This window comes from Alligator mississippiensis, chromosome 11 (assembly GCF_030867095.1).
Source record: "Alligator mississippiensis isolate rAllMis1 chromosome 11, rAllMis1, whole genome shotgun sequence".
Lineage (NCBI taxonomy): Eukaryota > Metazoa > Chordata > Crocodylia > Alligatoridae > Alligator > Alligator mississippiensis.
In genome coordinates this window covers 50,240,571-50,262,537 of record NC_081834.1, presented here as the reverse complement: position 1 = coordinate 50,262,537, position 21,967 = coordinate 50,240,571, and the positions used below count along the sequence as shown (strand labels likewise).

Here is a 21,967-nt window from a genome sequence, read left to right as displayed (position 1 = left end):
TCGCTACCCCAAAACGATCAAATTGATGCAATTCGAAAAGTTGCCACCGATACAAATAGAATCTCTGGTATCGGGCAAGGGTGGTTATCCGATATCTTTGGGTGGTTTGGCTGGGGCGCATCCTCGTGGCTTTTGAACCTCTTAACGCCCTTATTACCTTGTTACTCCCCCTTGTCAGTATTTGCATTTTTGTTTGTGTTGGTTGTTGTTTTATGCAATTTATTAAGAACAAACTTATTTCGCTATCTGCTTTTGTATATACCCACTTGCCATATGAACCCCCCAAACGAGATGACAACGACCTAAACGGCCTGCAAGTACTCTAGTTCCAACTGTGCCATCAGCAAGGGGGCATGTCAGAGCCCATTAATTGAATGCCTATGGCACAGTGGAAAATTCTGCCACAGTGAAAAATCCCACCAAGTCCAACGGCCGCATTGTTTAAGCCTCAACAAACCCTCGTGATTGGCTGACCACGCGCGCTACCCATTGGCTGGTTACAAATTATTCCTACTTGGCAACTAGCAATTGGCTTGCTAACCATATAAAAGTAAAAGCAGTTTCCGCCCTCGTTGGAGAACTCCACACGTATCCTGGAGTAAACTTGGTGGACTGATCACCCACCAACGACTCCCCGTCACCGACTTCCCTGACATGCCCCCTCCCTTGCGCGCTCGGTAAGCCGTTTATGGAACGTCTCGTCTCGTTTCAAGAGCTCTCACTACGTTTGTAACTGCAACCAAAGCCAGCTTCTTCCTACGCTGCATACATCAGCGGCGTAAGTAAACAATCTATTTGTTACCAATACGCATCCGTGCCTAATTCCACTCCACTCATTGAAGTACCCACCTGACATTCCGGGTTCCCGGTCACAGCTCAGCAGCCAGTCGGCCACCCAGCCAAAACTATAGAAAAGGTGTATGTGTGTCTGGCTCAGAGGCAACACAGGAAGTGACGATACAGTCCCACCAGACTGACTTCCCAGGGAAGGCAATCGGTCTTGTTCATGAGGAATCAAATCTCTTAAAGAAACCTGCTCACTCCACAACATTTATGACAAGGAAACAAATTGTGAAATAAATAAATCAATCACCAAGCAAAAGATACTTTGATATTTATTAGCAACATCTTTATTGACTGCAATCGTGAGTCTAATTAATCACTTTGGGGTGACTTTCCAATAATCAGCATGAGGGAAAAGGGCCAAAATTTGCACAAATCACTTTTTATGCAGCTGCAGCGGCTCCACTTCCCAGGACTGGAGGTTCTGGACAAGCAGCGCTGCAATGAACATCAGGGCCAGGTTCAACTGCATTTCCCAACACAACCAGCCCCGGGTTTTATTGCCTCCTCTTTGCCGCCCCTCCCCTGATCCCCTGCAGCTGCACCCATGGGTGCCAGACCCCACAGGCCTCCTCTGGCCCCTCGGTCATACAGGAAATGACACCCAGGCAGAGATGACCATGCAGCTCAGCCACATCCTGCTTGCTGTGGTCAGGGGATGAAGAAACCCAGCCTGCGCGTCCAGGGCCACGGACACGGCACAGCTGATGGTCTGCAGCGAGAGGAGTCCTCCAGGGTCACAGACACGAGCACGACTGAGGCCGGAGGGGACAACGAACAGGTCCTGTCCTGTGCATTTCCTTTCCCTCTCACTGGCGCCGGCTAAACTTCATTTCACCGTCCCAGACCAGGAACCAGGCCCGGATCCTGCCCCCCTCGAACGAGGCCGGCGGGAAGGTGAAAATCGAAGCCTCAGTGTCAGCATCGAGAAACGACACCCGCCCCAATGTGCAGTCCAGACAGACCCCAACCCTGCTGGGTGCCCGGTCCAGGGTCAGGGGTGTGGGATCTGGGGCAGTGAGAGCCATGTACTCACCAGTATAGCACCACACAGCCCAGACCCCCTCCTCAGGGCTAAAGCTGATCAGTCCCTTCCTCCTCACAGAATCTCTGGCCACTCCCACAGCCCAGGATGCCCCCTTCCCCACCTCCACCTCCCACCAGTGTCTCCCGGAGGTGAATCCCTCATGGCCCAGCACACAACGAGCCAAGTCAAATCTCTCAGGATTGTCGGGCAGATCCTGCCGTGTGTCTGTCTGTCTCACACTTTTCCCATCCTCAGCCAGGATGAGCTCATGATGAGCCGTGTCTGGATCCAGAGTCACGTCCTCTGCGGGGAAAGGAGATAAGAGGAGCGTGAGGAGCAGCGCTCAGCCCTAGGACAGGCTGTGATCAAGTCAGGGGCAGCTTTGGCTGCAGCTGGAGGTGAAGCCGGGATTGACCCGAGCAGGAAGGAGCCCAGAGACCTCAGCAAAGGGCAGGGCCAATTCCACCCTGGCAGGAAGAGACGGGCCAGGGACAGAAACACGCCGACTGGGCCAGGGCTGGGACACGAGATCATTCCCTCCTGCACCTGCCGGTCACAGGCAGGGATGAGAGACCCTGGGGGCTCAGGAGAGCCCGGCAGAGGGTGTGAAGGGGACAGCATGGATACAGCTCATCTCCCTCTGCACTATCCACTGCCTGCCTTCAATCCCACTCTCTTCCATCTTCCCCGTGCTCAGGCTCTGGGGGACCCTTTCCCTGAGAGACATTTTCACTCCAGCAAGTCACAGCCAAAGAAATTAACATTTGGACCAGATCAGCCCACATGTCACAAACATTTGTTATATCCCAGATTTCAAGTGCAGGTCCAATTTCCCAAGTTTCCAGAGCTCACCCAAAAGGAACAGCCAAAGACATAGCAGATGGGAGGGAGCAAAATATATACACAAATAGGAAGGGTTTAAGGTGAAAATGGAGAGATAATGTGTAGGGAAGTGGGAGTGAGGAAGCCATAAGTGACTTATGTAAATAGAAGGTAATTGTGTTAAAAGCCAGGAAGTGTACTTTGTGTCTTAATAAAGAGAGTTGGAGTACTGTTGTAGCTGCAAGGATGTTTTGTGTCATATTTATTTTTCCTACTATATATTTGGAAGAGCTGTTGCACAAACTTTTGGGCATCAAGTGCCCTTCCTCTAATAAATGAGGAAAGATGAAAGAGTATGCCATGTGGGTTGGATGGAAAAGGAAAGCAGCCCTAGGAACTACTGAAATTATAGCAGCTCGCCTGCTCTTCCAGCAAGTATGATCTAGAGGAGTCATCCTCAGATAGTCCCTACACGTCAGTGACGGGTCCAAGAACTGCTGTGTCCCCAGCAGGGAACAATGGACATAAAAGGCGAGTCACATCCCCTCACAGACAGGGCTGATGACTGTTAGGCTAATGACTGCTTGCTCTCCCTCGTCACCACTCATTGTGATGACAAGCAGACTTTGAGGAAGAAAAAGCACGAGGGAAGGCAGCAAAGCTAGAGGAGAGTGAATGGATACACAAAGGAAGAGATCACAAAGAGGAAGAGAGAGCAGTACTGGGTAGGAACGAGACAGCAGAGAGAAGGCAAGGGAAGGAAGCAGACATAGACATGGGGTGTGGGAACCAAAAAGTAGCAGTTTAGAGAAAGTTGTCTTGGTATATGACTATAAAAAAAGGTGTTCATGTAACTCCTCCACTCAGCCACCCTGCCCAACTCCACTCCCTTCATAGTTTCATAGCTGGTAGGGTCAGAAGGGACCTGAGTAGGTCATCAAGTCTGTACCCCTGCCATGTGCAGGAAATGATGCTTCAGTCAAACGACCCAGGCTAGGTTATTATGTAGCCTCCTTTTGAAAACCTCCAGGGTAGGAGAGAGCACCACTTCCCTTGGAAGTTGGCCACATATCTCTATCGCTTTTGACTGTTCAGAGCCCAGTTTCAGAAGGAGTGCCCACAGCAATGTGGGGTAATGCATGAACCTTGCTATGAAAAGAGGTTCAAATTCTGTTGGGGCAAAGGGCACCAAGAACCCAGATTTCAAGTTTCCTGAACAACTGTTCTAAGCAGTCAAATGTTGGAGCTAAAATACAAAAGGGCCTCCCACTCTTGTGCAGTTTAACACTTGCTAGTCGCACATTCCTGGCCACCTACATTTTCAAGCTTTTAACACCATACACATCCAGAAGGGACACGTATATGTAGCAGTGCACATTTGTAGTGAACATAGCTTGCTTCACATGCTTAGACTACACGTGTACACATACCTGTCCAGGCTGCCAGGGGAAATACAATGTTATCTATGCAAAAAGGATCCTTTTGGCACTCAGGTGATTAAAAACCTGCCATTTACACTCACAAGGGGCAATAGAAATTGCTGTGTGTGCAGTGGGGATTGTTAGGTTCCTCCAAAAAATGTGGCCATAGGAGGTTTTGAATCCTTTGACCTAAGTAAAAAGCACTTCCTGGCACCAACTGTTAGGGAGGCCTAAAAATTTGACCAGAAAGGAAAAAGGGAACTGAAAACACAGCAAAGGAGAGCGTTGACCATTGATTCAATATGAGCTTTCATTACCTTGACACGCCACAGCTCTTCTCCACTCTGGAAGAAAGAGAAATAGTGGTGAGAAATTATCTGAACAAATGCAGCTGTAAAAGGAGTCTTGGATGAGGAGCATCTGGCTCAAGGAAATGCCAGAAAAGACAAGAGTGATGCCGGACATAAATAAGGCAACATGTGGAAGGACTAGGTGGGACACTGACCTTTCATGTCATTAAATCCATTAAATCCCTCATCCAAAAGGGTGATATCAAATGTCTAGATGCTGTTTGACCACTTGCTAAGTTGCAGTGACCAGGGAGCCTCAGTATCCAAAGCTGCCACTGATGTGGAGCTGCTGTACCATTTCCTGGGAGAGGGCCTGGCTCCAGAGATACTCCCATTATTGCCATCTAGGCTGGATCACTGGTAGTCACTCTCTCTGAACTGACTAAGAAGTTTCTGGTTGGTCCAGAATACAGCTGCCGATTTTCTCCATGCTTTAGGGCACCTTGTACATGAAGCACATATTTAGATCCCTCCAATGATTCCCAGCCATCTTATGATGCCATCTTATACCCTTGTCGCTAATTTTCCAACTAATTAACCCATGTATCTCCAGTTACCTTTGTGTTCACATTTCACTCTGTGAACCACTACAACTGCTGTAAGGTCATGGGATACAAACATCACACAGCCCAGAAAGAAGTGTCTGAGAGCTATGGACAAAACCTTCCTAGCCAGGGTCGTCTTCATGTTACTTTCAGTTTTATGTTCCAAAAGGCCTTTTCTAGTATGGAGAAAATGAATCCTACAGCTACATGGATACATTTTATACCATGGAAAAAAGTTGTATTGTACACAGACAAAAACTCACCAAGTGCTTGTTGAAGATCTCCTAGATTGAAAAAAAAAATACATAAATTAAGTGCTTCTCATACAGAAGATTAGCAATCCCAGCCTTCCTTCTGTGCAAAGTATTACAGAGCCCATTTATCCAGGCTACAGAGGAACTAATGAGCTGCTGGTTCTTTTTCCAGCCCATGGGAGGGTCTTTGTAGTGTCCAATGCAGGGATTTCTGAGCAAGGAACCTTGTTTCTGCTGCCTTCAGAGAAGGAGGATTTCAGGGACATTTTTAAGAATCTAACTGACGTTTCTCCACTGATTTCCTGTTTTAGGATAAACTAATCTGCAAGATGCGAGAACTTACAAACAACTTTAAACAAAGAGGAAGCACTGCTAACAAACTCACATGAAGACCTTCCTTTCCATTTACAGGAAGCACAAATGCCCCTTGGTGTCCCTTTCCGTGGAACCCATAGCACCTGATGAATTATACCCTTTGCCAAGGTACACTTTTGATAATATTTTATCATCTCCAAGTTCCTATACACAGAATTACAATCAAGAAATTAACACTGGTATTTCATGGGATCTCCAAGCTGATGTTGTCCCTTTATGAATATAAATAATAAAATAACACCTAGCCACTTCATGAGTGTAACTCTGGTACTTTGTGTTCTGCGTGACAACCTCTCTGTGGTGCTTATCTGCGTACCACTACTAGTATGCAGGTCCAACTGCTTAGAATTGCATCCTTTTTCTTCCTATCTCCATTCATGTGCATGGCCAAGAGAAGTGGGGACTCTTTTGTGTTTATTTGACTGTTCTAACTTTGTTTTATCTGCTTTTTAACAGTTTCATTTCAAGAGACCAGGTGAATCAAGTTTGTGCTCGTGGGCCCTGCCTTTTGAACTTGTGAAATGTATAAGAGCTTTGATGCCATAAAAGAAAAGTGGGTCACAGGTTGCTGAGTAATCCAGGCTTAGTGTGACTTGTATGACAGCCTAAGGTAGAGGAGCCCTCAGCTCAAGAGCTCCAGGGTAGAACGGGCAAGCTCCAAGCAGGAGTTGTGTCAGGGGATGGCATTGTACTTTACCATCTCTCTGTGCAGAGAGAAGTTGTAATGATTCATAGATCCCTCTAGTGATTTCAGGCTGGGATCTAGTACCCACTTGTCTCCAAACAACTGACATGCCTCAAGTACTAGTAGGTCAGATAGAAACCTGTACTGCCTAGAGTCTAAAGAGTTGAGACTCTTTTTTTTTTATTTTTTGGAAATTCTTTGTGCTGCAAGTTAAACTCGCTAAATCAGTTCTGACTCAACTGTTCAAAAGTCATCATGTGGCACTACTACTAGCAACCACCCTCCACCCCAGTGTCTTTAGGCCAGGACTTCAGATACTCCAAAATCCATTGGCAGGAATCCTACTTGTAGGCCCAGAGGTCTTAGGATTCGGATGCCCCCTATTCTTGATCTTAGCTAAAAGGCCAAGAAGTGAAGAGTTTAGATTCTTGAGTATGCTCAAGGTCTTGAGGGTTTTTGGTCGTAGTCGTGTTGGTCGAAGGGCCTGGGCAGGCAAGGTTCTTGGAGTAGATGTGATACCTTTCATTAGATCAACTGAGTAGTTGGAAAAAAGGTTCTCAGCAAGCTTTCAGGTGCAGCCACCCTTCTTCAGGCATAGGGACTCTCTGCTGTTCTCTCCGGGCAAACTATACAGCTGAGAAAAGCAGACACACGCAAAATTTGCTAAGAACTTTTTTTCCAACTACTTAGTTGGTCTAATAAAAGATACCACAACTTTTTTTTTTTAATTTATCCATATTCCAAGTCAAAACAGACAAATGAAATTCAATATCCATGAATCAGACCAGAACCGTAAGTGGCCGGGATACCGGCAAACATCTTCCACCCACCCCTGGGGCTTCAGATGTTTCCAAATCCTTTGACAGGCATCTTAATTTCAGGCCCAAGCCCAGAGGCTTGGGGTTGAGATACCCCCAAGTTTTGCTTGAACTTATTTATAAGGCCCTCAAAGCAAGCTAGGGAGAAGAATATAATTTCCATGAAGTGAGCTTAAAGCTGCTACACCTCAGCGGCACTGACCCATTGCAGAAGAGCAGTTCTCCCCGGGTGCGCTTTGGGAGCACTGCTGTCATGGACACAGATACATGTTTCTCCCCAGCCAGGTGAAGAACAGGCACCGCACTTGATCTGAGCCTTAAGAGGCTTCATCTACTCAAAGACCCTTGCCTGATGGAGGTCTAGAAGAGCTTAGTGCTTCTGAAACCAAAACAGAGCAGTGGAGCAGCACCCCTTGCCCACCCCACTAGTGGTGAGCAGCTGTTTACATACAAAGATTACTGGGAAGATTAGATAGTTGGGAGAAATGATAGCACTGGCAGCAGCAGACTACTAGCATTAACCCACCTACTTCCAGGACTTAACATTCTTGATAGTTTAACAGAATTGCAGCTCCATCCTCCCTTAATGGTACATATACACAAGGGGAAAGTTAGGGACAGGTTAAATCAAGTTAAAAATAGCCACCCAATGTAAAGCAAGTTGGTCAGGGGGGAACTAGTGGGGATCATTATGGGGTTCAGGGGACAGGCAAGCTCAGGGGTGAGTTCCAGGTAGCAAGCATGCTATACAGGTGTTGGAGGAGTGGGGGGGAGGTAGGAAGTGCTGGAGGCCTGAGAGACTGGGGATGAAACCATGGTCCAAAGGGAGATCCATATGATTGCGAGGTTAGTGGATTATAATGGGCATAAAGAGAGCGAGACATGGTCCTTTGGGTGGATATGGGATACTAGATAGGAGACTGGGATCCATAGAGTGAATTGGGGAGCAAGATAGGTCTTCAAGAGGGATCAAAGGAATAGGGGAAGAAAGCAGGGTCTGCACAAAGCGGGTTGGCGGGGCAGGAGGATTTGATAGAGTCAGGGGGCAGCTGGAGTGTTTGGGGAGGTGTGGGATGTTTGAGAGCTCTCTGCCCCTCCAAGACCAAGGGTTACTTTGGCCCCTGATTCCCCACACCCCCAGGAAACCAACCTTCCTGTTGCACTGACCCCACCTCATATCTTGACTTACTTCCTCAGCTCTGGGCATGAGTGAACACCTTTAAAACTGCAATGAGAAGCATCTGGTGGGATTGGGGATTTGGTGGGGTTGGGAGGGATTGTTTTTTTTACAGCTGGGATTGTCCATTTAGGGGTGGCATGAGGGCCTAGGGGGGTAAAAAATAGCCTGGTGCCAGGGAGGCAAGAAACTTAAGCTAGATTGGGTGGCAATTGTTTAACATATTCTAACCTCCGTTAACCTCCCTGAATATCTGTATGTGCCCTAAATGTGCCACATCCAGGGAGACTTGGGCGTGCCAGGAAAGTAATTCAAGGGCATAACATTTTCAATATTATGTCTTAAGTGGAATGATATATACAATTCATAGTTGATGTTGCACTCCCTGGCTGCATCTACACATTCATTAGTGCCCTGTAGTTACTGCCCATTTACTTTAGTAAATGTAAAAACAGGAACCAAACCAAAGCATAGAATTGTCACTACTGCAGAGTAGCACCAGCACACACATTATAGCTGACACTAGCATGCAATAAAATAACTCTACTGCGCATTATTGTAATAGCATAGCTATTACCATGGTACACTAAGGGACCATAGAATTGGTCTTGTGCAAATTAAATGTTTCATGAGTGGGGCCGTTCATCATTTGTCATCTGCCTGGGGAGTACCTGGCAGCCTACAGCCAGTAAAATGAGGGAGCTCTGTATGCAGCTGGTGGGAGTGACATTGAGCTGAGCAGCCAACAGGATGGAAAGGAGCTTGAGCAGTGGGGTGTGCTGTTACAGCAAATAAAGTCTAAGGGGACGGGCACTGTGGTGAGTGAGAATAGTTTGGACTTTTCCTGCACATCTCCCATGCTCTAAGCCAGATGTCTCCAAGCCACAGGCCTGTGCAGGTATTGGATCTGGCTCAAGCCAGGGGACTTCAGCAGCATAGTGGGGTGGGGTCTTTATCTGTGCTACACTACAGCCAGGCAATGGGGAGCTTCCTCCAAGCCATGCTGTGGCCACATAGGAGGGAGAAGTGGTGGCAGTGGCAGCAGCTGGGTCCTAGCATTGGCCGACCTCAGACTCAGGCAGGGCTACAGCATAGCTGGCTCATTGCATCCTGCCACTGGAAAAATGTTCCCAACTGCTGGTGTCAGTAGCCTAAATGTGAGAAGTCAAGAGTGCCTAAAAAGGGATGATATCAATTCCTCCCCAGTGAGGTAAAGGGAGACATTCAGGAGTGTGTAACCCCAGGTTTGTGGCCTTCAGCTACCCAGAAGCTGGACAGCCCTGCAGGTCAAGGACTAGAATTTTTAGACACAAATTTTAGTGCTGAAACAAAGGGTGTGATTGGTTGGGAAGGCTGTGCACAGGTATTGTACAACAATGTGAAGAGCATGAGGTTGTGCTTTCTCTATTTCTTATGTATTATGTGTCTGCATTTCATTAGTATGTAACTACTATAAAGAATGGCTGATGGGAAAAAGGGAAACTGCACTGTGAGATTTCTTCTGCCCCAAAGCTCTATATTGCTATTTCTTGTCATGTCTTCATATCACCCTTCCCTATGGATTTTGTCAGCTTTAGTCATGTCCTTCTTAATTACATGTTAATTTCAGACCAAATAATGAAATTAAGTAATCACTCATATGGGAATACAACTTCTTACAAAAAAATCAACCTTTTGGAACAAGGGTCAGGACACTTACCAATTTCTGCATTCTTGTTCTCTAAACAGATAAAAACAATAGAAATCATTATTAAAGGCCAACTTTGTTACAGCGCATGTAACAGAATACATAAGACTTGTGCTGCTGCATCTTCACTTGCAATGGTTTGTGCAAGCCACGCAAGTCCGCTAGCACACATCACCATTGCACTTTGCTGTGCTGGAGGTTTGGTGTGTGGCCGAGCGCCTGTCTGTCAGCATTTATTTGGCTGTAGTACAATCTCATCCTTCTGATCTTGGATTTATTACAATACAGTTACTTACTAACTACACTATATTAGTTCCCCAGGCATTGACCTTCTATTCTGAAGAGATATATAGTCAGGATTATGAAAATTAACAAACCCATCAAGTTTACTGAATAAATGAAACAAAATATTCTGTAGTGTTTTACTACCCACATGAGATTAGAGTTGTGTGTCAAAAGGCAGTAACCTATTTCCAGGACTGAAGATTCTTGATGTTTTACCAACATGACCGCTCCACCCTCCCTTAATGCTACAAATACACATGTGGGAGGTTAGGGGCAGGTAAGATAAAGTTGAAAATGGCTATTTGATATAAAGCCAGTTGTGGGGGGGGGGTGCAGGAGACTAGTGGGAAGACCTGTTGGGGTCATGGGGAAGGGGGCCTTTGGGTGGGCTCCAGGGAGCAGACAGCATCTACAGGGATACTGTGGGGAGGGGGCAAGCAAGGTCTGCCATAGGTCTGGGAGACTATGGGGGAATACAGGTCCACAGAGGGATCTACAAGATGGTAACACAAAGCGGGGTCCAGGCAGGAGAAGGGGAGGGACGCAGGGTCCAATGGGTGGATATGGGAGATTAAAAGGAGGAGTGACTTCCCTAGAGTGGATCGGGGAACAAGTTTTGGTCTTCAAGGTAGGGATCAGAATGATTGTGTGGCAAATAGTGTCTGCGAGAAGAGGTTTGGGCGGATCCAAGTGGGTTTGGTAGACTCAGGGGGCAGGTGGGGAGTTCAGGTAGGCTTGGGATGTTTGAGTGCTCTCTGCTCCTCTGAGACCAAGGGTTATAGTGGTCCCTGATTCCTCGCACCCTAAGGAAACCAGCCTTCCCATTGAGCCAACCCCTGCCCTTCCCCCTCTGCACATCCTGACTTACTTCCTCAGCTGCTGGCTAAAGAGGTCCTAAAAAGGGCAGGTAGCTATTCCCCCCACTGAAGCAAAGGGAGAAATTACACATGTAGTCTCAGGTTCATGGCTCCTAGCCACCCAGAATCTGGACAACCTGAAGTTCAAGGACTAGACTTTTTATGCATGAAATTTACAACTGGAAGAAAAGGATGTGATTGATTGGGAAAGTTGTGTGCAGATATTCTACAACTGCTCACACTTGGATAGTTTCATATCCTTAAAGGAAGAGCAAGAGGTTGTGCTTTCTCTGTTTCTTATGTATTATGTGTCTGTATTTCATTAGTATGTAACTACTATAAAGAATGGCTAATGGGAAAAAGGGAAACTGCACTGTGAGATCCTTTCCACCCCAAAGCTCTATATTTTTATTGCCATTCATTTCTTCATATCATCCTTTCCTATTCATTTTCTCAGCTTAAATCATGTCATTTTAATTACATTTTAATAGCATCCTAGAAAATGAAAGAAAGCAATCACTCTGATGGGAACCGACTTTGTCCAAAGTATTGTCCTTTTGGAAGAAGAGGAATGAGACTTACCGATTTCTGCATTCTTTTTCTCTAAACAAATAAAGACAAATACAAATCACTATGAAGAGTATATTTTGTTACAGAAGATGTAACAGAATAAAATAAAATATGTACTGCTGCATCTTCACCTGCAATGGCTTGTGTCAGCTACACATTACTGTTAGCACACATCTCAATTGCACTTTGCTGTGCTGGAAGCTTGGTGTGTGGTAGCATGCCTACCTGCCTGCCTTTGTCTGTTGCAGGAAAATCTTATTCTTATACTCTTTGTTATGTTATAGTAACATTAATTTCTAACTACACTATATTCCTCCAGTATTTACCTTTTATTCTGAAGAGATATGTGGTCAGGATTATGAAACTGAACAACACCACCAGGATCACGCTCAGTGCCACCATCCAGGGATTCATGCTTGGAAAAAAGAAAGCTGAAAAACAAGGTTCCAGGGGCATGTTTTATATTGTAACTTGTGACCAACATGAAATATATTTATACCAAGGAAATACATGAATAGCTCCCCAAGAAAATTTCTTGAGATGCAAATGACAGTAGCAAATCTTAGCAGCATACAAAGATTAAAAACTGGATTTAATAACCAAGAAACTGACTTTTGCACTGATTTATCTGTGAATAAACAGCAAACGTTGTCTCCCAGACTTAAATCCTGTTTCACCTCATGGCTAAGTGGCCATAAAGAAGCCACTGCAAATTTGACACTTGGGCAGCATTTGGATTCTAGTTCTATCTGTAATGGAAGAGGATCACCCGTTATATAAACCTGATAGAAACAAAATAAAATAAAACTTTAAATCCTCCTCTGTCTTTTACAGCATTGAAGAACTGCTACATATAGTTTTATTGTGAGTAAAGTTATGAGATCTATAATTACATATATGCTCCAGTATCTATACAGCCATACTGTAGTGTACTCAGAGGAAAAGTCTGTGGCAACCACAATTATATATCTACAGTGTGCATAAATGCAAAAAATCACACCTACACAGCTATGTGCCAAGAGGTCCTCAATTCACAAAAGCCAGATGAAGTATACTGTTTTTTTAAAAAGTTCTGTTTTTCCAGTCACCTTCTTCAGGAGACATAAACAAGGCACCTTTGTACCTAAACACTTGTCTAGCATCTTTCCCATGTTGGTTCAGTAAAAGATACCACCAAAGCCCCCTGTGCTTCTCCCATACTACCAGGACCAAAATTTCTACCAACTCTGCTATAGCTTTTAGTTAACATAGCTGCAACACGTAACTTCTAGGCTACTGGCCCATGGGGTGTAATCCAAAACTGAACCAGACTCCTAGCACCCTCAGTCCATAGGGATTTTAGCAACCACAGAATGGGATCCCAAAACTCACATGCTGAGCAGGGCACTGCAAGCAAGAGGAATGATTGAGCAGTCGCACCCAGATATTAGGACAGATGCCTGCAAGGATTCTTTGGAAGAACTAAGCCAGGCCACTACAGGATGAGCCACAGGAGGAGGAGCCACCTATTATATGGCAGCCCCATATACAGAGCATTCACCAAGGAAGTGAGAGACCCAGTTTCTGTTCCTACCTTGGTCTGGATTCAAAACCTCCTCTCTGACAACTCAGAACAGTTCCTAACCAGCAAGATGAAGGGCTAGAGATGGGGTTTCAGTGGCAATATTACCATGTTGCAATATATTGTGGGGAAATTCAATGCATTATTTATAAAGCACACTCCTGGAACCTCTCTGATGGAAACAATGATATGCACAAATTTGAATTAGATTTGTAAGAAAGCATTTTTTCAGTGCAAAAAGTTTAAAGGGTAATTAAACAATTTTTATTGCTACAGAGAATAACTATTTTAATATAATAAAAGCCTTGTCTGTGGGTCTGTCTGTCCCTAATGCTCTGGGCCAACTGTGCATGCACCACCAAGGGGGCAGGCGACAATTGTCTACATGGCCCAGGCTGCAAAGGCCTAAGTTCTTGCTGCTGCCAGAGAAGGTTGTGGCAGTGGTGAACATGCCCCAGCCCTGAGCAGCGGGATTGTCCTTGCTTCCCTGCCTGACGGCAAAGGGAGGGTTCATGGTGGGGGCAACCCCCTGCCATCCAGCCCCGCCACCCCTCAGAGCAGCCAGAGGAGAGGGGAGGAAGGGAGCAGGGAGGCAGGCCGGCCCAGAACAGTGGACAGTGGGGAGTGGGGTTGCATCTGATGCAGTGGGGGGAGGGGGACAGTGGGGTCAAACCCAATGTGATTGGGGGCGGAGGGGGAAGCAAGGTCACACTTGGGAGGGCAGGGGGGCAAAAGAGGCACAGGGGTCATACCCGATGTGGGAGGGAGGGAGGGTGGGAAGCAGGATCACACCCAACATGGTGGGGTTGGGGAAGGGGGGCGCAAGGATTGCACCTGATGCAGTGGGCGGTGCAGGGGAGGGTGGTGTGGTGAGGAAGGTCGCACCTGACTTGGTGGAGTGGGAAGGGCAGCAGGGTTGCACTCAACATGGGGGGGGGGCATTAGGGTCACACATGAGGTGGTGGGGGTGCAGCAGGATCATACCCAATGTGGTGGGGGGGTGGGGAGATGGTAGGGTCGCACCCAACGCACCGGTGGGGCAGGGAGAAGTGGGGTAACACCCAAGGCAGCAGCAGAGAGGAGTTAGATGAGGGTAGTGGGGGAACAGGAGGGTACGAGGCTGGAAGTAGGGCTCCGTCCTTGCCAGCCCCCACTGTTATTCTTGGCAGGCAATTTGCTAGTATGAGTCCAAGCACCTTTAAACCATAACCTCATGCAGGCTAAAGGCAAGGTGGTACAATTTTTGTATGTATCATTCAGTCAGAGGACATTTTTACTTATACTCCAGGGTGGACGTGTGGGGTGGTGGGCATGCTCACAGGGACTTATGTATTTTCTGATAGGATTTGGTTAAAGGGCTTCTGCCACCATTTTTAAATGCAGGGATGCTGAATACATGTGACCCCCAGACTCCAGGAGACTCAATTAGTTGAATGCCTGCTCATTGCACCAGGCATTGAGCATGTGTACAGGTGCCCACAGAAAAGTAGGGCTGGAAGGGACCTCTATATGTTCTCTAGTAGGGCTATGCAAAACAGCAGCCTTCTGTTTTGACCGGTGATTCAACATTTCAACAGAACAGTGTTCGGTTTTGAATTTTGTTTCCAGTCAAAACAGCTGGTCAGCTCCACTCTGTTGATACATTTTGATATTTCCACCCTGTTTCAACATTTTGCCCATAGGATATAATGGGGAAGGTAAAAAGAGCCTATAACTTTGTCATTTCTGCCTTGATTTGGATGACACTTGCAGGAATGGTAGCCCCTTCAGAGGGCATGAAGTCTGCCAAGCCTCAAAGAGATAGATGTAGAGGTTTGGGGGAAACAGCACCCCAAATTTGTGAAAGCAAAACTCATGACACATGTATGTGTTAAGGCACAGTGGGGTCAAAACTGCAGGCTTGCTAGCCCCTGCTGAGGCCATAAATCCTGCCAAGGTTCAAAGAGATAGGTGCAGGGTTTGGGGGGAAACTCTACCTCAAGCTGCGGACAAGCAAAACTCATGACATGAGTGACTGTGTGTGTGTTAAGGTGCAGCAGGGTGAAAGCTGCAGGCCTGCTAGCCCCTGCTGAGGCCACAAAGCCTGCCAGATGTCAAGGAGATCGGTGCAGGGGGGTTCTGTGGCCCTGCACACCTAACTGCTGACAGGCAAAACTCATGACATGAGTGCTTGTGCAACTGACTGTGTCCATCTTGGGGCAGAGCGGAGTGGAAACTGCAGGCCTTCTAGCCCCTGTTGCAGCCACGATGTTGGCTACAAAGGCCCAACTCGCAGGATCATCATAAAATTCTAGTTTATTAGAGAGATGCAAAAGTCAGATCATAAACCTTGGGGCTGATCCCCACAAACACACACACACTCACAGTAGCTAGCTATGAATACTAAGTACCAGTGTCAAGATATACCTATCCCCAAGCACTGGAGTCCCTGAGTGAATCATGGCTGATTGCATAACACAGTAGCTAGCTACTACAATAACGAGTTAATGAACAAGAATTAACACCTATGAAACCACAGACTAAGGAGAGGAAAGAATCAATACAGAGCTGGGATCTCCTTCAAATTTCACTGTTAAAGGTACAGAAGCCCTGGTTTGAACTAATGAACACTGGAGACCGACTTTTGCGCCTGAATACCCCCAGATCAATCACTCCCAGAGCCCTGTTAATCACAGCAGTGAATAAATCAAAATTCATCAACCGACTTCCAAGACTGCAAGTACTCACAGACATGAGGCCTGGGGCTGACAACTGCCATCCAGCAGCCACCAAGGAAGACGTCCCATGAGGTCAACGACCCCTGGATTGGGTAAGCCCGAGAATTGTGGAGTCACCAAATTCTGGCAGAGAGGGTAAAAGGCAGTGAAGAATGAACCCCAATGGCACCTTCTTTGACCTGACTAGCACCCTGCCTGTCCAATCAGAAGGACCAGCTGGTGGCCTCTTTCTGAAGGAACATCACCCTGCAAGAAGCCTCGACTGGCCATCGACAGCAGACTCCAGCACTTGGGGATAGGTATATCTTGACACAGGTGCTTAGTATTCATAGCTAGCTATTGGGAGTGTGTGTGCGTGTGTGTGTGTGTGAGTGTGCGTGTGTGTGAGGGGAACAGCCCCAAAGTTTATGATCTGACTTTTGCATCTATCTAATGAACTAGAAGTTTATGATGATCCTGTGAGTTGGGCCTTTGTAGCCAACATTGTGGCTGCAGCAGGGGCTACCAGGCCTGCAGTTTTCACCCCCCTCTGCCCCAAGATGAAAACAGTCACTTGCACAAGCACCCATGTCACGAGTTTTGCCCATCACCAGCTAGGGGTGCAGGGTCCTAGAATCTCCTTGCTCTGATCTCCTTGACAGCTGGCAGGCATTGTGGCCTCAGCTAGCAAGCCTGCAGTTTTGACCCCGCTGTGGCATACATGTGACATGAGTTTTGCTTTCATGATTTTGGGGTGCAGTTTCCCCAACCCCCCTGCATGTATCTCCTTGAAACTTGGTAGGCTTCATGCTGTTACTAGGGGCTACCATTCGTGAAGGTTTCATCAAAATCAGGCCAGAAATGACAAAGTTATAGGCTGCTTCAACCTTCTCCATTATAGCCCATGGGCAAAATGATAAAAAAGGGTTGAAATGGCGATACCTTTCAAATTGTCTCATTTTGTTTCAAGGCCATTTCGACCATATCTGTTTCATTTTGATTTTTCTGTTTTGACCTCAAAATGAGTTGAAACAGACTTAAAACAAAAATGGAAACAACATTTTGCACAGCCCTATTATCTAGCCCAGCCCCCTGCCTGAGTTTGGATCTTCTTTATCCAAATTGTCCCATACAAACCCGTTGTCTAGTTTGTTAGAAAACCTATAGTCAACCCTGACTGGTGCTGCAGCAACAAGTGTGCCCGTGAGCGCATGCAGCAGCAGGAACCACACTTCCCCCATCCCTGCACCCCCAAAAAGAGCTGCTCATGGATCTGTCCCATGCCGCACCCTGGGAGGGCAGCACCTGTTGGCACCCCTTCACTTCGGTGCCCAGGGTCATCTCCCAGCTCACCCCCACCTTGCTATGGCACTGACCCTGACTCAACTACAAGACATAACACCCTAAACTGCATTAGATAAAACAGGCCAGGGGAGGGGGTGGGGAGAGGAGTGACAGCTAATGTCTTACTGCTCTGAGGATTGTTTAAATTATGCTTAGAGACCCAAGGAAGAGGGCCATGCCCCACTACTACAGATGAAGATAAATCCCTCACAGTCCATACCAATCTAACCAGGGGATAAAAATCCTTGACTCCGAATATGTCAGTTTGTCTGACCTTAGGCAAGACCCCAGGATTTCTTGGGGTTAAGCCCCAGCAGCAAAGCTGAAGCCCCAGTCAAAATCCCCAGCAAAGGCAAATATATATATTTATGCCCTGAATCAGTGAACTCACTGAGTGTGTAGGCAAGGGCAAAATGCCTCTGGAGCACAACTGCTACTGAAAAGACCATTTAAAAAACAACTGCCCCACCTAACTACCCTGACAAGAGAAGCAACAACAAACAACTTAGTTTTCATTTTTTTTTGTGACAAATAATGAACAATGATTCAATGCAGTGAAAAGCCTTTAAGAGTTTACAAATAAATCAATACCAGTAGATAGATGCTGTGAAAATACCCATTAAAAATTCACTGAGGCAAACCTGAGACTATAGAAATATCCTGCATTGATGTTTTGAGTGACTGTCTCTGCCAGGAAAAAAATGAGTTTTTTAAGGTAAAATTTCAGAAATTTGACTGAGATAAAATCAAGATTCTGATAAACTGCATATACACAGTTAAATGAATTTCTATCATGACCCTGGGTTTTCACCTAGGCTAGCCATGTTTATGTTTATCCCATGTTTCACTTGGTTTCCAGTGGAGGCGGTTCACTGCAGGGTTTACCAGGAACTGACCTGATATATAAATTGCTGATTCCTTCTCTCGGTCGAGGAGGCTGTTTCTGATGCAACAGGACAAGTTCTGGTTTGAATCTTCCTTTATGACAGCAGAAATTTTTGTTTCAAACAGGCCATTTGCTTTTTGGGATTTTCTTTCAGAAAGCGATGGTATGTGATGCCGCTGGGCATTTCTCCACAGCACTTGGGGCTCTGGGTACCACCCAGCTGATCGACACATCACCAGGATCCCTCCATTCTGGTAATCCTCCACAGAGATGATAGGATTAGAGCCTAAAGCTAGAAGAAAATTGGTAATTTTTAATATTTCTTAAATCCATCAGCCAATATTATAAAGGACTGTGGAAATGTTATTCCTGCTGTAAAGACATCCTGGGTACAGCAGAGCAAGGAATACTTTCTATTAACAAGTACAGAAGCTAGATATTCCTGGGTGCGATAGCTGAGAAATTTCATCATCAAAAGTCAATGAGCCAGTAAGAAATTATGGTAATTCAGATCGGATTTTGGTAGGTAGTGAGGGCATTATAAAAGACTGAGGTCACTGAGGCAGAGCGCGGAGCCATGGCGGTGGCGGTGGCAGAGCCGCGGCGGCGGTGGCAGTGCAGGGCCGCAGCGAAGCAGGCAGGGCCAGCCTGCACGCCCCAGCTGGTAGTAAGGGGAGTTGCTTACCCTGGTGGGGCCCAGAGGAGCAGCACCGCGCAGGAGGGCAAACAGCAGCCGCTGGCACTGCCAGCCTGTGCCTGCCTCCTCACCCGCCCACTTGAAGCCAGCCCCTTGCCCTGCCCTGCCCTGCCCTGCCCCACAGCAAGGTGGCACCTGCTTGCTCCCCTGGCCAGCCTGCCCCCAGGCGCTGCACCTCTCTGGGCCCGGCCACCTGCGTGCGAGTCTGCGAGGGGGCCATTTCTCACGTGCTGCTGGGGATGGGAGGAGGAGCTCGGCTGGCTCTGCACCAGCCAGCAGAAGTGGTGACGGAGAAATGTGCCTCTCAGGACAGGACGAGCCTGCACCGGTCTGTCTCGAGTGGCACACAGCCCCGTGGGTGCTTCTGCTGGTCGGTGCTGACCTGGCCGGCCTCCTCCTGTCCCCAGCAGCATGTGGGAAGCTGGCTTCAGCTGCGTGCTGTTTTTCATGGCCAGTGCCAACCCAGTTCTGCCCAGGCGGGTCCTGAAGCACCATGTCAACCTGGGCATGGCACCGGCAGGCCGGGCGGGAACCAGGTCAAGCTGGCTGTAGCCAAGCAGCTCCTGCAACACCATGTCAACCCAGGCATGCATGCCCTGTCAACCAGCACCGAGTCAAACCCTGCAACTTCATTGGTGTCAAAAGTCACGTGACATCACTTCCTGATATGATACCACTTCCTGTGACATCTTGGAATATGGCTGGCTGGCCCACTGGGTGATAAAAAGTTCATGATCTGGCCCCACATTCAAAAAGGTTGGACACCCCTGGTTTAGAAGACTAGCTAGGGTTTTCTCAGTCTAGTAGCAAAACTGAGGCTGGAAGGGATATCTATGTTATCTATAAATATATTTGGGGACTACAGATGATGAAGGGAAAGACACTATTTTGGGCTAAAGGTCAATGTTGAACCAAGAAAAAAAATATAACTCACATGAAAATAAGTTTAGGCTGGAAATTAGAAGGTCCTAAGCACACAGAAATCAGGAGCAAAAAATAATTAACTACTTTAGAGTTGTAGCTTAAAATGATTAAAACACTGACAAAAATTAAAATATGTTTCTGAAATGTGAACATGCCTGGTTAAAATTGAAATACAGGGCATTTTTAGACATGCACGTGCCACAACACTGGGTGCTTTGAAAAGCGCCTGGTGCAGCATCAATTGTAGTTGCATAAGTGGCAAAATGCACGTCAGCACTGAGAAAATGGCTGTGACATGCTTTTCAACTAAAACACATAGGAGGTGTTTTAGCTCAAAAACATGCCACCACCATTTTCAGCGTGCTGATGTGCATTTCACTCCTTATACAAGTGCATGCGATACAACACAGTTTGCATCAGCTCACATGCAGAGCAGAGTCGATTAATCGAGTCTGGTGTAAAGTGACAGATCTTTGGCACATCGCGGGACAAAAAGATACATGTATAAATGCCAATAGTTTCTGATTGTAAAATATTTGATATACAAGTTACATGAAGTTGGCATATTAGGAAAGAGAAAAAGCCTGAAAACCATGCAGAGATAAACTGACACAAGCCACTGACCTGCTACCTTCACTTCTATTACAGCTTCTTCATAAATAATACCATCATCAACAAGGCATTTGTATTGCCCTTCGTCTGAAGGCCTGATATTGAGAATTGTCAGGGAAACATTTCCATCTGTGATGCCATCTTTCCAAAATGCTGTCCTTCTCTCATATTCTGACAACTGTCGTGCAAATTGATCTTTCCCATCACGGTACAGATGCACATAATTTTTAAACTCAGACCGGAACCACCTCACTTCCATGTTCTTAGCGCTCATGCTGGGGGACAGGTGGCATGGCAATACGATCTCTTCCCCCATAATGGCAGTAATTGGTTGATCAGGTCCAACTACTGTAAACAGGGCTGTAAAAGATACCAAGAAACATCCCAAAATAATTTTAGAAGCAAAAAGAGATACTCAGCAAAGATACCAAAGATATGCCAAGATACTCAGCAAAGAGGTGGATACTAGGCCAGTGCGAATAGGCAGCTATTCAATCTGGCTTTGGATCTGGCTGCTTCAGATGCCAGTGATCCGATCTGGAGCTCTGGACTGGGTTCCCGCTTCGTTCCGGCCAAAGCGTCTACGAAGCTTACCAAGTTTCAAGAAGATTGGTATAGGGGTTCATGGGGAACTGTACCCCAAATTCTTGAAAGCAAAACTCATGTCATGTGTATGTGACTGTGCTATACAGGCACATGTCTACATGTGCACACTGTTGCTGTGCAGCAAATATGGTGACTTATGCCAAATTGATCGTAAATTTATCTTTGCATCATGCAGGTTTTAAATTTATGCCTGATTAGTTACTGCGCAGTAATACATGTAGATGCCTTACTGGGCAGTAACTGTGTGTCTGTGGACTGACTTGGGACTAACTTTAGTCTCAAGTCAGTCCACACAGTGTTAATGTGCTTTAATGCCTGCATGTGTAGATGCTGGTCTATTCTCGCTTACTGCACATTAAATTTAAACTGGCATAAATACACCTGTAGACACTCTCTGTGTCAATAAAAATCTAAATAAACTTTTCAATGCAGCAGAACACACATTAATATGGAGCAAATACCTACCTGATTTCACCTTGCAAATACAAAGAATAATGCAGAATGTGAGTAAACCAGGGAGCGATGTGGGGACGCTGGGGATTTGCCACAACGAGGAAGCCATCTTCTTCACTGAAACTTGATCCAGAAGCACACGGGGAATGCAGGAAAGAATTTGCCTGGAGAACAAAGAGCACTGGTTATCACCTTTGTGTATTGGATTAGATAGCAGGAAGACAGTGCATAGTTCAAGCTATACAAGGGGAACAACCATGGTTACAATAAACTTATGAAAGTGTGGACTTATACCAAAACAGAAATTCCTTAGAAAATCATCCAGTGAAGCAGAAAGTCCAGGGTTACCCTTGATAATTCCTCTCTCTTTTATCCTAAATATAAAATCATGAGTTGAGTGTGGTGATGATGAAGATTTTTCATTACATTTTAGACCTTATTAAATGAATGAGAAGATCAAGAATCATAATAC

The 21,967-nt window shown here is 46.3% G+C and overlaps 1 protein-coding gene across 1 annotated transcript; it reads right to left on the bottom strand.

Annotated features, from left to right (window-relative positions):
* Positions 1-1,144: 1,144 nt before the first annotated feature.
* On the bottom strand, positions 1,145-21,738 carry LOC102576873 (butyrophilin subfamily 1 member A1). The gene is made up of 9 exons (XM_059714398.1): positions 21,508-21,738; positions 20,449-20,796; positions 18,214-18,495; positions 12,043-12,147; positions 11,729-11,749; positions 10,017-10,037; positions 5,272-5,292; positions 4,431-4,457; positions 1,145-2,173 (listed from the first exon to the last, which is right to left on the bottom strand). The coding sequence occupies exons 1-9, from the start codon at positions 21,602-21,604 to the stop codon at positions 1,653-1,655; spliced, it is 1,443 nt and encodes a 480-aa protein (XP_059570381.1). The 5' UTR covers positions 21,605-21,738; the 3' UTR covers positions 1,145-1,652.
* Between the last annotated feature and the right edge of the window lie 229 nt (positions 21,739-21,967).